The 16,455-nt window shown below is 36.6% G+C and overlaps 1 protein-coding gene and 1 long non-coding RNA gene across 2 annotated transcripts; both read right to left on the reverse strand.

The window, feature by feature from the left end:
* Positions 1–1,337: 1,337 nt before the first annotated feature.
* Positions 1,338–2,987, reverse strand: LOC137825479 (tropinone reductase homolog). The gene is made up of 5 exons (XM_068631146.1): positions 2,754–2,987; positions 2,456–2,663; positions 1,914–2,130; positions 1,710–1,822; positions 1,338–1,639 (listed from the first exon to the last, which is right to left on the reverse strand). The coding sequence occupies exons 1-5, from the start codon at positions 2,843–2,845 to the stop codon at positions 1,469–1,471; spliced, it is 801 nt and encodes a 266-aa protein (XP_068487247.1). The 5' UTR covers positions 2,846–2,987; the 3' UTR covers positions 1,338–1,468.
* Positions 2,988–6,900: 3,913 nt separating this feature from the next.
* On the reverse strand, positions 6,901–12,405 carry LOC137827188 (uncharacterized). The gene is made up of 2 exons (XR_011083678.1): positions 7,312–12,405; positions 6,901–7,148 (listed from the first exon to the last, which is right to left on the reverse strand). It is a non-coding gene; the product is annotated as an uncharacterized lncRNA (long non-coding RNA).
* Between the last annotated feature and the right edge of the window lie 4,050 nt (positions 12,406–16,455).

Consider the following 16,455-nt stretch of genomic DNA (forward strand, 5'->3'; position numbering starts at 1 on the left):
ATAGATCCTTATCTATTTGGCCTGGAATTAAGTAGTTTTATCACATTATTCTTAACCATACTTCTTGGACTATTGGTATAGGTACTTTTATTAATTTATGAAATGATAAATGGTGTTCTACTACTTCTTTAGCAAATAGTGAAGGGTTATAATGGTGTTAGCATTTTGGATACAGTCTCTCAATTTTGGACTGGTTGTGATTGAAATATTCCCTTGTCTTACGACATATGCCTTTTTTTAATCATATCATGGTTAGGGAGGAACATGATATTCCTAATTGGATAATATCACAACAGTCTTCTTTTCTAAACACAACAAGTATTCAAAAGGTGTTAAACATATATGAAATTGAAATACATTGTCGTTAAAGAATAAGTTCAAAAAACAAAGGGTGTCAATTGAACACATTAGCACTAATCTCATGATTGCAGATCCGTTGACAAAAGGTCTTCCACCAAAGACATTTAATGAACATGTTGAAAGAATGGGTGTTACTAAAAACCATTTTTGACCTTATGATTGAGTTTCATGTTCTTTATGTAATTGGAACTTCAAACTTATTATATTATTGTTTCTAATATTTAATGCATTCTGTTTTATTGTATTTGTTGTTCAACAGGATTAATATTTGTCTTTGACTAAGACATTATTGTTGGATCATCATGAACATTTCATTTATAGGTCATATTAAGTAGAAAACTAAATTGTAGTACTTGGAAGGAATTATGTCGATTTAATGACAAACTCATATTAGCCTATACTTAATGATGATATAATTATATAATCAATGCTTAAGATATTTCAACCTGATGTTATGTGCAGTATATTTTGCTTATTAAACCATAAACATAATTCTGCCATATTGGCCAAGTGGGAGGATGTAAAATATGCATATATGGCATATATGTGGTTTAAAAAAATAAAATAAAAAATAATATTCGTTGGTTATGAAATTTTAGAAAAGGTAGTTGAGATATTTTCTTTTCCAACAGAAAGTTTTGTAAAAATGAAAAAATTGTTAAAATGAAAAAAACTAATTTTATAATTTATCATCTATTATCAATCCATTAAAGAACAAATCTTCATAGATCAAGTACACATATTTCAACTTATAAGATTATGAAAACCATATAATTCTACTAATATCTTGGCTTAATACTTATGTAAAACTAAAGTTAGATTTTCATAATAAAAAAATATTTACACTCCAAACAACAAAATAACAGAAAGTTTATAAACCATCTCCCATTGCTGATTGTCTATACACAATTATCATGTATTTATAAAATGACATTTATTGTAGGTGCTTATAATAAGTAATATATATAATTAAAATCTTTTATGGTTCACAATCTTTCCTTTATTTTTCATTTTATTAGAAAATAGAATACATGTTTGGTTCTCAAATAACATGGGATATTAAAAACAGGCAAGAGTGGGGCTAAACATTAGTATCAACACAACAATATTAAATTGTGTAACCCCCATCTATGGTTATAATTTGTCCAGTGATGTATGAAGCAGCTGGAAGGCAAAGGAAAGCAACCATTCCTGATATGTCCTTAGGTTCTCCAATGCGACCAGCCATTGTTTTAGCCTTCGTAGCTTCAATAATTTTACTCCCTTCATCAAGAGATTCCTATAACAAAAGCAATACTGAGAGATCTTTGGAATGACTGCTAAATTAATTATGCAAATTAGAGTATTACCAGTATAAAATCCAGAAGTTCGGTCTTAACAAATCCAGGTGCTACAGCATTTGCACGAATATTATCCTTTGCCCATTCCAATGCTACGTTCTTGGTGAATTGATTCATAGCTCCTGAATTATATTTACATACAGATTCATTATCTTCTGAAGCTCCAATTTATGAAGTTTCCAATTTAAAAGGATCCAAAGATAGGAAATATACCTTTAGAGGATGCATAGACAGAACTGAAAGGAAAAGATTTAAGACCTGCAATTGAGGATATGAATACTATGTTCCCATATCCAGATGCTTTGAGAAGTGGATGTGCTAGTTGACATAGGTGGTAACTAGACTCAAAATTAGTTCCCATTATTGTACTTATATCTTCTGCAGTATAATCTATGAGGTTCTTAGGTACAGTAGTTCCAGCATTGTTTATCTACAGAAAACCAGAAATTGAAAGAGAATTGAGCTATGTGTATCACGAAATTTAGAAACCTGATGGTGGAGCCTTGAATAAGCTGAAAGAAATCTTAATATAAATTATTTTTATCCCTTTGAACATGCATTAACAATACTCAGTTGTTTGTATACCAAAGTTTTGTAATTAGAAATGCTCTTGCTACCATTAATTATGTTTTGTTCTCCTCTTGCTAGTTATACTCGGAACTTTCTCAGATGAAAAATTGTCATGATATGTGTAGTGCATATTATGCAGAAACACTGGTATAAAATTCTTAAAAGTTTAATTAAGAGGGTCATACCAGAATGTTGAGTTTTCCATCAAAGATGGAAGCAACATCTCTCATTAAATTCTCACGTTGGTCACGGGATAATACATCACATGAAGAACCTGTTATAGAAAATCCTTTTCTATTCCATTCTTCTAAGCATTTATCAATATCTTGCTGTTTACGTGCACATATATGCACAGATGCCCCAAATTCAGCCAATTCCTCTGCTACAGCGTACCTTATTGCAAACAGAATAAAAAATTCAACTAGCAATAACAGGAATAGTATTAAAATAAGAATGTAGAAGACATTATAGAAGTGAACAAACCCTATGCCTCGGGTGCCTCCTGTAACTAGAGCAGTCATTCCATGGAGTGACCATTTTTGGTCTTTGAAGCAGCTCAACTTTGTTTCTGCCATATCCCTCTGCTTGGTAGTTTGTGAGGAGCTTCAAACACAAATAAGTTTTGATTGATTTGCTTATCTATTTGATGGATATTGTTTTGGTTTTTTCTTTTCATAGCACAGTTTTAGTGGTTCTAGTTTGTGAAAGAGAAATTTTGTTTCTAAATTCATATGCAATGAAAATATATAGCTATAAAAATATATTCTTATTTTATTAAAGAAAGAAATTACAGTTTAAAAAAGGAGTGCGATGCTAAGATGACTGTCACAAGTTGCAGATGACTGTCTCAATATCATGTTTTGTTGTCACTTATTACACTAGCATTCAGATATAAAACTTGTGAATTATAGACTAATCAACACTTTCATTTATTGGTATTATAATTGTTGAATTTGACTTAATTTCATTAATAATTGTGAGATAAGTATAAATACAAAAATTTAAAATTTTAAGTAATTAATTTTATTATAAGTCCCTAATCATCTCATAGAATTTATGAAATTATTTATAAACATTTCATAAAATTATTAAAAATCTTATTTTAATATCAGCTTAACTAAGTTATAACTCTCTGGTAAATTAGAATATTTTTCATTGAGTCTCTATTAGTTTTTTATTATTATTATGTTGAGTATTATAAAAATTATATTTTTCAAGTTTATGTTGTTTGATTTTTTTTTTATTAAGAATGTATTTTATCTCTTCATCTTATTTATTTGTTTTCATTATTAAAAATATGGACTTTTTTATTAATATTAAATTATATTATTGTTAATGTAAAACAAATGGAAAACAATATTGTTTTACATTAATCATAATATCATTTTATATTTAGGTTTCGTAGTTATCTAGTTAATAGAAAAATTAAACAATATAAAATATAAAAAAAAAAACACTACAAAAAAAAGTGTATATTGTAGCAGTTATTTTTATATAAACTGGTATTTATAACCGCCACAATATACGCTTATGGCAGTTTTCCAAAGTTTAATGAGGCGGTTTAACGCGACCCACCACTTTAAACATAGTGTAAGTAGTTGCGGTTTTTATATGTAAGTAGTGTCAGTTATACCTGTCGCAATTTACATTTATTGAAGAAGACTTTGGCGCCATAATATACGTAAGTAGTGACGTTTTTAACTGATGTAATTTTAATTCTGAATAAATAAAATTTAACCACCACTTTTTTATAATCTTTTTTATAATTTGTTTTATACAATCATAAAATTTAATCACCACTTTTTCATAATAAAATAAAATAATGTATAAAGTTATAATCATCCATTCATTTCATTGAAAATTAAAGCACACATAATAATGTTCAAAAGTTTATATGTAAATTAAAGACACTAATAAATATTTAAATATATTAATACCTCATTGGTGAATGCATGAACCAAATTAGCTGTCATTGCAGCAAAATGTTATGGAACATCTTTTCTTGAAGCAATATATGCAAGCAAAGTGTTCATTTAATTTTTCACAATTGCAAGCTCATTTTCCATTTGAGTTACCTTGTCCTCCACATTTAACGAAGTTGAACTAGAGGAAGCATGATTCATACCACTTAGCCTTTTCAACCTAATTTATAACATTTTTTTTTATTTCTTCTTAATAAAAACTTCGCTTAAATATTATGGTTTCAAATTAATTCTCAATACATTATATTTGATGCCACATATAAACAAATTATTTCACTCAACTATTATTTGTAAGTCATGGAAAAAGTACCAAATTAAATCATTCAAGAAACAAAAGAAGACACTTGCATTTAGAGGCTTCAAAACTATACCAAACAATTAGTGAATGAGTGTAAATCAAATGAATTAGAATTATCATGGTTTAACTTCATTTGAATTTTTAATACAGGATCACAATTATCCTATTCAATTAAGAGTATGGTATCATATCAATATGAATTAACTTATTCAAGGTGATTATACTGAGAAATAAGATTTTAACAATGAACAATCATCTTTACATGTTAATAACCACAAAATTATTGATTATTTTTTCTCATTCCAAGAAAATTTGTACTTAACAGAGATTATATTTAGCTTTTTCGACGATTTTAATCACTACTAATTAGGTCAGTTTTTCTTTTCCCAGAAAAATCCAACTATTTTTAACTGATTATCAACGATTTTTACTAACTTTTACAATAATAATTACTTTTTGACTATTTTTTGAACCCATACTTTCAGCAGTTTATAAACCTACTACTTTCTGTAGTTTTAAACCCGGTTAATTTTATTTTTTTGTGTTTTTTTAATGCGTTGTGTTTTTTTAAGGTAAAATAATTAAACAACAAATTTTAACGATTGAAACTAGTAAAATATTACAATATCATTTGTTCTCAGTCATAAAATTAAACATAATGAAAAACCTAATAACATCCTTCTAAGTTTTCTTCTTTGCCAGCCTCGTTTACGTTTCCCAAGTCAATTTTAGCTCCAAATGAGCACGACAAAAAGTCAAAACATTAGTTTAGACAAATAAAACAAATTTAAACTACAAGAAGTCATTTTTAGGCCAATTTTATAAAAAACTATTTTATTTCTCCAAAAATACAAATCTAATATAAAAACAGGAAATAAGATCAAAAGAATTATAACATCCTTATTTACCAGTTATGAATACTATAATAGACATGCTATATATTTCAAAATATATTCCTCTTATTAAGGATTTTAATATTTACATGACTTAAAAGAACTATTTAACCGAACACAAATTTCTCCATCAACACAAACTGAAACTTTATCTCTTGTAAAATCATTTGCTCCCATGTAAATACATGATCATCATAGATAAATAAAATAAAAACAACACAAATAAAAGGATAAGCTAACTATTTTTAAAACTCCTAATATAAATAGAACTTCCATTAACACTCATATAATCCATCATTGCTCATAGATATATACAAAAAAAATCAAGAGTACATAAAATTTTATAATCAATCTCTCATGTCAGACTTCTATTGACCCATATACTCATACACTTGACTTTGCATTCAGAAGACTCGTGCATTGAATTAAATATAGAGATTCACACCTATCATACTACCTCACTGTAAATCCACACAATTATCTCGTAAAAATCTTAATATCTTGAATGACCTTATATCACAAGGTTAATCCATATGAATATGAAAGACCATATTCATTTTCACACGCAGACAAAATCACATGAACTTCCTTTGACTCTCACCATCTGAATAACTTCATCTATATGATTTCATTATATTAGTAGAGTCAAAATATCTCCTTCTAGACGCATCATTAGTCAATGCATGTCCTAACAATCTCAACATGGTATTTTCTTTCCTAAAAATACTATGTCTTAATTTCAACTTCATAATTAACATCTCACTTTATACAAAGTCACACAATTTAATCATTACCAAAACTTAGAAAGCAAACAATCCAAAAATTACATAAACACAAAAAAACTAAAAAGTTTTCAATTAATTATATAATTAAAATTGTCATCAAATTTAATTAAACACAATAAACAAATATAAACAGAAACACATAAGCAAATCTTAATTTTTTTTAGCTTGAGCGAAAACGGACCTTACTTGATCGAAAATCAATCGAAAAGCACACCCAAAATTCACCCCATTTTTGCTAAAGCGAGATTTCTTCTCACTTAGACGGGAATGGGTCTCGCCCGAGCGAGATTCCTTCTCGCTTGAGCGAAAATGGACCCGAGAGCACCCCATTTTTCATCATATTCTCGATTGAGCGAGAATTTTCTCGCTTGAGTGAGATATGCATAAAAGATTTCTCAAAATTGATCTCATTAATATTTTCACCAAAATTTACATTCAAACTTGTATTTTTCATAAACCTACAACATTAAAATTGTCATTTCTTTATTTAGAAAGGTAGAGGTGCTCCCAATGAGCTACTCTATCAACATATATATTCATTATTCTTAAACCAAATCCAACTATCTAGATTTATAAAACAAATGCATACAACTCTTACACTTTAATTTAGACATCAATGCAATGCAACTCACTTTATAATGTGATTCAACACTTTCATTCTAAAAAAAAACATACCCAATAACTGATTCACATCACAATCAACATAAAATATAAACAATTCAATCTCAAAGAACATTATAATTTTCTAAAACACAAACATCGCTACAAGAAAAAATTCATACTAGTGATCACATCACCCCCGCATGCAGATCTTTTAATTTAGGGTTCTATTTGAAAATAAAACTAGTTTCCCTAACCTAACTTTGAGTAGTTGTGTTCACAAAGAGCTCTTATCCTACATAGCCCAAAGGTAGTTTAACCTGCATCATAGAGTCTTGATTAACGATCCAAATATGTCACTGGGACTCTGAACTAACAAGAATTAATCCTAAAGCTCTAAATGTCACATGCAAAGCCTATATCAAAGATAATCTATCAAGTTCAAAATCAACTCAATGAAAGAATGAGCAAAAATGAACTTACTCTGTCTAAAACTCTGATTAGGCAAACATGTGGTATTCTCTCCCATGAATCCAATGGCGAAATTCGATCGTCATTCTGATGACACAAATGTTCAGAAAGATAGAGAGAAGAAAGACAAATGAAAAAAAGAAAAAGTTTAGAGAGATGGTGGTTCTTTTAAAATGAAACCTTAATAACTGCTTTTTTGTTTATATACTTTTTTTCACTTTAATAATAAAATATTCAAGTGTCATTTAAAATATATCACTTCTACTCTAAAGCTATTTTATAGGTCCCTATAAAAATCCTCAAGGAAATGCAATTAGTCTAAAAAATACGACAAAATTACTAGGACGAGTCTAGAATTTGTCTAGCAAGAAGACAATTCTAGAGATAAATTTGACAAGTAGAAATGTCTTAAAATGTGGACAACATTTCATTACTCAAATCAAAGTTAAAATTCATGTACAAGACGTGTTAGCATTCCGGATACAGTCTCTCAATATTGGACTGGTTGTGATTGGAATATTTCATTGTCTTTACAATAGATGCCTCATTTTTTTAATCATATCATGGTTAGGGAGGAACATGATCTCCCTAATTGGATTCTAGATGAGCCTGGTCGTTTCACTCTTAAATCGCCTAGGACTTTTTTTTTGGAACCAGGAGTTCCCTGTAGTTGGGGTAAATTCATTTGGTCTTCATATATTTGGCCTTCCAAAACTCTAGTACTCTAGAAAGTTTTTCATGTGTGGTTTCCTACAGATCAACATATTCAGAATAAAGGTTTGCTTATATGTTCTATGTGTACGCTTTGTGAAAAGCACAAGGAATCTATTCAACATTTATTTTTTTGAATGTTTTAATGCTTTGCATATTTGGAGTTGGGTTCGGAAAGTTTTTCTTACTTCGCATTTCTCTAATAAGGATTATCTTTTTTCTTTTATTAAGAGTTATGGTAGTCCTTTGGTTAAATTGATTAAGCCTGTTGTGATAACCTTTTCTATTTGGATGATATGGCATATGAGGAATTATTCTATATTTAAGGATAAGATTGATGTTTCTAGGGCTATTTCGGCAATTAAAGATTTAACTTGTCTAGTGAGAAATTCGTTTAAAGCTTCAATGAAGAATGATATGTTGGATTTCAACATGATTAAGTTTTTGGTGTTAATACTCGTACTAGTAAAGTTATTTGTCTTCTTCCTATTAGATGGGAGTTCACTTCATCAGGTTGGGTTAAAATTAACATTGATGGGTCTTGTTACTTGTAGAGGTATTTTTCATGGGAGTATGGGGGAGTTTATTAGTGCTTTCTCTGTGTTTCTTGAAGTTTAGACTGCTATGGTTGCTGAGTTTTATGGACTTATATATGTATGGAGGAAGCTCAAAAGATGGGGTTTACTAATGTATGACTTGAATATGATTTTACCTTGGTTTATGTTGCATTTATTGCTAGGACTAATGTTCCATGGATGTTTCATAATCGATGGAATACTTGTCTTAATTACTGTGGGAAAAATAGGTTTAGGGTTACTCGTATTTTTCGTGAAAGGAATGTGTGTGTTAATAAGTTGGCTAATTAGAATTTATTCATAGAGAATCATTTCATTGGTATAATAGGCTTCCATCTAGTCTGTTCTTAGAATTCTTTATGAATAGGTATAGTCTACCTATATATCATTTTTGTTAACATATGGGCTTTTGTTTAGTCCCCCCATATTTTTTTTGTATTTTTTTTAATAATACTTTTTTCATGTGATGACAGATGATTGTTGTTACTTGAGGTGTCAGCCTAGCTGAGAGGCCAAGTTGCATAGTGATGCCTAACATGAAAGTTTTAATAAAAAATTCATGTACACGACACTGCTATTTATAAGATATGAAGCTTGGAAAAGAAACATCTAACCCTAGATGACCTAATCCTACCCATAAATTGGAAAGCAAGTTTCAGAAGTCCTCTCAAATGAAAGTGTAACAAGTGTCATCCCCTCATTGGTGTGAATCCTCTTGGGAGAGTGACAAGTGGCAAAGGCGCCAAATGCTCATGTAGAACGCGCCTAACCTTAATTTGCATGGCAAGCTAGGGTTTTAACCTAACTTGGTGCCCAAGTTGGGGTTTATGACCAATTTGGTACCCAAAATCCTCCCCGAGGTTAGGATATTTCACCTAATCTAAATTTGGCCCAAATACAAGGTCTAAAAAAAAATCCTATGTTACTTGTCCCAAAATACAAGACCCATGATAAATTCCTAAACTACTTTGTACAACTTTTACAAAACTAAGAAGAAAAAAGACTCTTCAATGTATACAATAAGACCTCATCTACTTCAGTCTTCTTAGCCAATAATTTTAAGGCTGGATGGTTACAAAATTATCAAGTAAAAAAATTGAGAATTCGAATACTCAAAAATAGGGAACTAAGAGGAACACTAAGGAGACCTTTGTTACTTAGGGGCATTGGAAGTTTGTTCAGAACCATGTTTTAACTAGTAAAAATACATGAACTTGTTTATGGTCAAATAAATTTGGAAGTAATGACAAAATATTTGAAAGGCCTTTAAGAAGGTCCAACTGTTAACATGAAGTTGACTTGAGACCACATTTGATGGAGAAGTGGGCCTCTTCCATCATCATTCATGATCGTCAACATCTGACATTAGAAAGGAGAATGAGGAAAAAAGTATGTCATGCTTTTTGAAGAAGAAATCGTACACAAAGTTGAAATCTTCTTTGTTGGTATTTGATTTCATATAAATTATATCACTAAGGTTGCAAGTCTCGGCTATGATAAATTCACTTATACTATCAAAACAAATGTTGAAAGAGGAAATAAACTCTAATATGAAATCCCTGGAAGTAAAATCGAAAGGATAAACAACTAATTCCCCCAAAACCTAAAAGTATCCAGGGTTTAAGATTGGCAGATTTTTTTCTTTTCTTTCAGTTCCTCACAATATGAAACCTTCCATTTAATATCCTTAGATTAGGCATCCTAGCTAGAAAAACAATGGGAGATGGAGGGAAAGAAACTTCCTTCATGTCTATTTGCTTAAGGCTAGTTATTGAATATGAGAATAAAAATGTCTGGATTGATTATGTTTGGATCAAGAAGGAGATTGTGATGTTGCGAGCGGAGAAATGTGAAAAATACAGAAAAATAATGTTAGAATTATAGGGCTCAAACAAGAGGGGGTGAATTGTTTTTGAAAGATTTTCGCAAGTATTGAAGGTAGAGTGAAAGGCTATGAAGAATTAATCAATGGAAAATCTGTCCAGCCAAATATAAAACTGTTTTTAAGCTTGATGCAAAAAATCAACCAGTTGTTTTTACAAAACAGTTGGTTGTTTTTATCAGCACTTTATAAAATCATTATTTTTGTTAGGGTTGGTCAGCCAATCGGGGAGACAGGCACAGGGATAACCAGAGCAGCCGATTCTAAATATTCATCCCCCTGACGATCAAGAAGGGGAGAATCCTTGACGAGGCTCTCAGCGTCGAGCTGATCCCTCCACCCAAGAAAGCATCAGGCCCAGAGAATGTCGACCGTAAGAAACGGTGTCGGTATCACAAGAACAACGAACATTCCACCAAGAAATGTCAGGCCCTCAAGGATAAGATAGAAGAACTTATTCAGGCCAGGCACTTGCAGCAATTTGTCCAAGGTAGCCAAGGCACAAGACGATCCCCCAGAGGGACGAGCCCGCGAAGCGGAGGAACCACTCCCTTCCGAGGGTGCGAGGAGATGATCGTCGACCCGAGCGTCGGCCGAGGAGAGATGAATCTCCATGTAGAGAAGACCCCCCCGCGGGAGAACAAGAGGAGAGGTGACCGGGAAATCATCAACACCATCGTTGGCAGGTTTGCCGGTGGTGGAAGCTCCTAGTGCGCCCGGAAGAAGAACCTCATAGCGGTGCACCAAGTTAACATGGTGTCATTTCGAGCGAGGATGTCGCCCATCACCTTCACCGATGACGATTTCAAGGGTGTCAATTATCAGAGGACGACCCAATGGTGATATCGGTCGACATCGATAAGTTTACCATCATGAAAACATTGATGGACCAAGGAAGTTCAGTAGATATCCTCTACTGGAAAATCTTCAAGGAGATGAGGAAACCAGAAGCAAAGATGGTGTCGTATGATGTCCATGTTGTCAGTTTCGCGGGCGAGAGGGTTAGTACTAAAGGCTACATTGAGCTTTATACCACCTTCGGCGAGGTGAAGAGCAGGAAGACCATTAAGATCTGGTACTTGGTAATTGATGGTAACACATCGTACAACATCCTCCTAGGACGACCGTCCATCAATCGGCTGAGGGAGATCATCTCAACACCCCACCTGGAAATGAAGTTCCCTTCACCGTCAGGGGACATTCTCACGGTGCATGTAGACCAAAAACTCGCACGAGAATATTACGCTGAAGGACTTAGAGTGGAATCGATGCAGAACAACCGGTCCCCAAAGCACAAATCCTCTCGGAAACAAAATTCTCCTCGTAGAGAAGCCCCACCTACATCGATGGAGCACACAATCGCTTTGTTGGATCTGGATCCCCGAATGACCAAGGATAGGCTGGAGGACAGGGAAGAACTACGCCGAGTACCCCTGCTCAACGAGGAGCACATCACCTGTGTCGGCACGACCATAAGAACATGGACCTCTTCGCATGGACAACATCTGATATGCTGGGAGTGAGTCCGGATATCATCACGCACAAGCTTTCAGTGTTCAGGAAGAACGCCCGATCGAATAGAAGAAGAGAAATCATAGAAAGGAGAAGAGGTTGACAGTTAAGGAAGAAACCGATAAGCTCCTATCGGTCGAGTTCATCCGTGAAGCCCGATACACCACATGGTTGGCCAATGTGGTCATGGTCACCAAACTGAACGAAAAATGGAGAATGTGTGTGGACCACGAACCTAAACAAGGTTACCCGAAGAATTCGTATTCACTTCCCAACATCGACCGGCTGGTCGATGGAGCGATTGACCACAAGTCCTTAGATAAGCATGCACCCCTGGGATAAGGAGAAGACGGTTTTCGTGACGGACAACGCCAACTACTACTATGAAGTGATGTCGTTCGGCCTGAAGAACTTTGGAGCAACCTACCAACGGCTCGTGGATAAGATCTTTAAGGGTCTTATCGGTCAGTGTGTGGAGGCTTACGTCAACAACATCATGGTGAAGTCTAATTCGTGTGACCATATCAAGGACCTTGAAGCGGTCTTCGAAGCCCTCAGACGGACGAACATGAGGCTCAACCCCGAGAAGTGCACATTCGGGGTTGAAGGAGGGAAATTCTTGGGTTTCATGCTAACCCACCCGGGGATTGAGGCCAATATGGATAAGTGTTGAACAATCACTGAGATGCGGAGCCCCAAAAACATAAAGGAGGTAGCTGATAGGGCGTCTTACCCCCCCCCCCCCCCCTCCCCCCCTCACCAGGTTTTTGCCCTAGCTAGCTGAGAATGAGGCCGATGGTGTAGCTGCTCCGCAAGACAGTTAAGTTCAGTTGGGACGAGAAGTGTGAAGAAATCTTCCAACAACTGAAGGACTTCTTGTCGTCGCTAGCAGCCATTCAAAAGCCAAAACCCGACCAACCCATTGTGGTGTATCTGGCGGTCTTTAAAGAAGCGATCAATGCCTCGTTAGTTCAGGAAATGGAGAACGAAGAACGACCGATATACTTCGTCAATTAGATGCTCAATGCAGCCAAGACAAAATACCAGATGATAGAGAATGTGGCCCTCGCCCTAATCCTAACGCCTAGGCGGATGCGCCCATACTTTCATAATCACTCCATCATGGTAAGAACTGACTACCCTATTTTCAAAATTTTATCTAAACTCGACCTTGGAGAGTGAATGATAGGGTGGTCAATTGAGCTTTTAGAGTTCGACATCCGGTACAAGCCGAGAGGTGCCATAAAGTCTCAATGTTTGGCCGACTTCTCCGCCGAGCTCACACCTCTGCCAAACCTCTTGGTCGGATGGACACTATATGTGGACGACTCCTTAAACAAGACCACATGTGGAGCAGGAGTCGTCCTCGAAGGACCTGGTGGTCTCCTCTTGGAGCAAGCCCTCCAATTTGGGTTCAAGACCACCAATAATCAAGTAGAGTATGAGGCTCTTCTCGCCGAGGTAACTTGCAAAAGCGACTCCCAAGTTATGATCAGCCATATCAAAGGGGAATTCGAGGTAAAGGAGCCTTTGCTCCAAAGATACTACCACACGGTCCTTAACATTCGCATGGTCGTTCGCCATCTGGAGGATTGACATCATCGGACCCTTTGCCTAGGGAAAGGGTTAGAAAAAATTCCTCCTAGTCGGAGTTCACTATTTCACCAAATGGATCAATGTTGAGCCACTCGCATCCATTTCCGCCAAAAACGTGAAAAACTTTGTTTGGCGAATATTGTGTGCTGGTTCGGTTGTGCCACACACAATAATAACTGACAATGGCCGACAGTTTATCAACCGAGGGCTCCAATCTTTCTACGATAACGTCAGTATCAAGTTCATAACAGCCTCGGTCGAACACCCCCAGAACAATGAGTAGGCCGAGGCTGCCAATAAGGTCATCCTGAACGAACTGAAGAACCGGCTCAACAAAGCAAAAGGTCGATGGACCGAAGAACTACAAGAAATCCTGTGGGCATATCGTTGCACCCCCCACACGACCACACAAGAAATACCATATAGCCTAACGTACGGAACCGAAGCAATGATTCTGGTCGAGGTAGGCGAGCCTACATTCCGAAGGAAGATGTTTGATCTGATCCTGAATGAAGAGAGTCTCTCGGTCAACCTAGATTTGGTCAACGAGCTCCGCGAAAGAGCAAGATTCGAGAAGCAGCATGCAAGCTTTGGGCGGCGAGACGCTACAACACAAAGGTCCGACCGAGGAGCTTTCAGAAGGGAGACCTCGTCTGGAGGATGAGAAGCGATGCAAGGAAGAATGAAGACAAGTTTTCATCCAACTGGGAAGGGCCCTTCCGGATCCGAGAAGTTGCAGCTGGGGGCACGTACCACCTAGAGTGGTTGTTAGAAAAATCATCATACCCTGCTAATACCGCAAAACCTCAGATCGCTCTAGAGGAAGCCTTAACCGGCACACCCTACTGATACCGCAAAACCTCATTTTGATCTGGATGAAGCCTTAGCCGACATACCCTGTCGACATCGCAAAACCTTGGTTTGGTCTGGATGAAGCCTTAATCGGCATACCCTGCTAATACGACAAAAGTTGGGTACAGTCAAAGGTGTAGCCTTAACCGGCTTACCCTACTGACACCTAGAAAAATCATGTTCGGTCTAGATGAAGCTCAACCGGCATACCCTGTCGAAACCTTAAAACGCATTACGACCGATGAACTTGTTCAATTAAGTTATCCAACCGATGAACTTAACTTGTTCAATTTCTTTGATCATTAAGCTACAATGTACGAAGAAACATCCATTTCATATATGAAGTAAGAAAGGAGGAGGTCACACCCCAGCCTCAAAGGTAAAGCGATAAAGGGTCACATGTTGGCCGAAGCAAAAAAAAATGCTAAAGCCTAAGACTTACTAGTCTTCGCCTTCAGCACCTTCAGTCGATGCAGGTTGCGTTGTTCTCTTCAAAGCCCTCACTACAGCCATCGACAAGATTGGACCCTCAAACAGTTTGTTTTCAGGTTCGAAATCACCGGACGGTGGCGGACCATTGTAGAGGATGTTGGCCTGACGGACGGCCTGGAAAAAACTTTGGTTGAGTAGCTCCAAAGTGTCGTCAAAATTTTTATCCAGCTTCACCTTGACTGTTTCCTTCTCAGCCTTCATCTCGGAGTTCTCGGCATGCAATACTAAGATCTTATTATATGTCCCCTCTACGACCTTCTTCATTTGTGCATTCTCGGCCATAATCTCCACAACTCGTTGCTCAAGCTCAGCCGCTCGGTCTTCGGCGATCTCCCGCTCAGCAGCTTCTGAGCAAGCCTCTCCGCATGCTCAATGTTAACCGCGGGAGACTGCTTCAGGTTTTCCGAAGCTTTTGAAAGTTCGTGCTCAAGCCGAGATATCTTCTAGGCATGGTGACCCCAGTCCTCGGAACCCAGGCGGGCCAAGACAAGCGCTTGGCACATCATCCCGATGTTGCCTTGGAGCAAGTCTTCCAAGGGGACGCCCCATATGAGCTCTCACGTTGGCTCAGGCAGACCAATCTTGACCCCCCTGCAAATTGTAAGTCACCTGCCAACACCGACAGGGGTGACATGGAAACCTCCATTGTACGCTCGATCGCAGAAGGGGAGATTGGCCGGTTAAAGTCATCTGTTGGCGGAAAGTCAACGTCTATCGGTGTTCGGCGCAGAGGAGGTGGTGTCGGCATTAACCCGGGGGAGCCGGTGGTCGTAGTTATGTTACCCCCTCCCTCGGTCTTTCTTGATTTTCCTGAAAGGGCCAGCACCACCATACGATCCCTTTCCAACCGCTAGGGCCTCAATACTCGGCCTACCCTTCTGCTGAGCGACCCTTTCCTTGAAGACGTCCAACAAGCCCTTCGATTGAGAAGAGTCTTGGTTCATGAATGGCAAAGAACGGAGAGCCAAAGAAGAAGAAGAAGAGGTAGGACGAGACAAAGAAGACATGACTAATCTTGTGAAAGACAAAATATCAAAGTAGTAGCGTAGTGTCTCGGCATTGTTGGGACCACTATTTATAGCCCTCGAGAGTCTCGGAGATGAAGCATCACAACCATGTCAACCTTAGATCTTTTCGATCCAACGGTCCTCGTTACTTGGCACCCAAAAAACCTCTCATCAATGTGGGTCATGTCATGCCAGCAGGCACCGCTTGACGTTGCGTCAGGTATCAAGAAGTCCAATCGTCACGCCAAACTCATAAGCTCGACTGACACATCACTCTCAAAGGACTCTTCAAATTAATCATCCTCGAGCCTGGGGGCAAGTGTACCGGTGAGGGTTGTACGACTGATGTCATGTCTCAGTCCCAATCACTAGGTCGACAGAGGTAAAGGTCCACGTCCATGGGGCCGACTAACAATAGAAGTCCAATTACACTCAATCAAGGTCAGCGAAGCTAATCCACAATTAAGAGCTAGGTAATGCAGCCATAAACGCGTTCAAACTCCTTAACCTGGCCCAATAAGGATAGCCC

The sequence above is a fragment of the Phaseolus vulgaris genome, chromosome 8 (genome assembly GCF_000499845.2).
Source record: "Phaseolus vulgaris cultivar G19833 chromosome 8, P. vulgaris v2.0, whole genome shotgun sequence".
In the NCBI taxonomy this organism is placed as follows: Eukaryota; Viridiplantae; Streptophyta; class Magnoliopsida; order Fabales; family Fabaceae; genus Phaseolus; species Phaseolus vulgaris.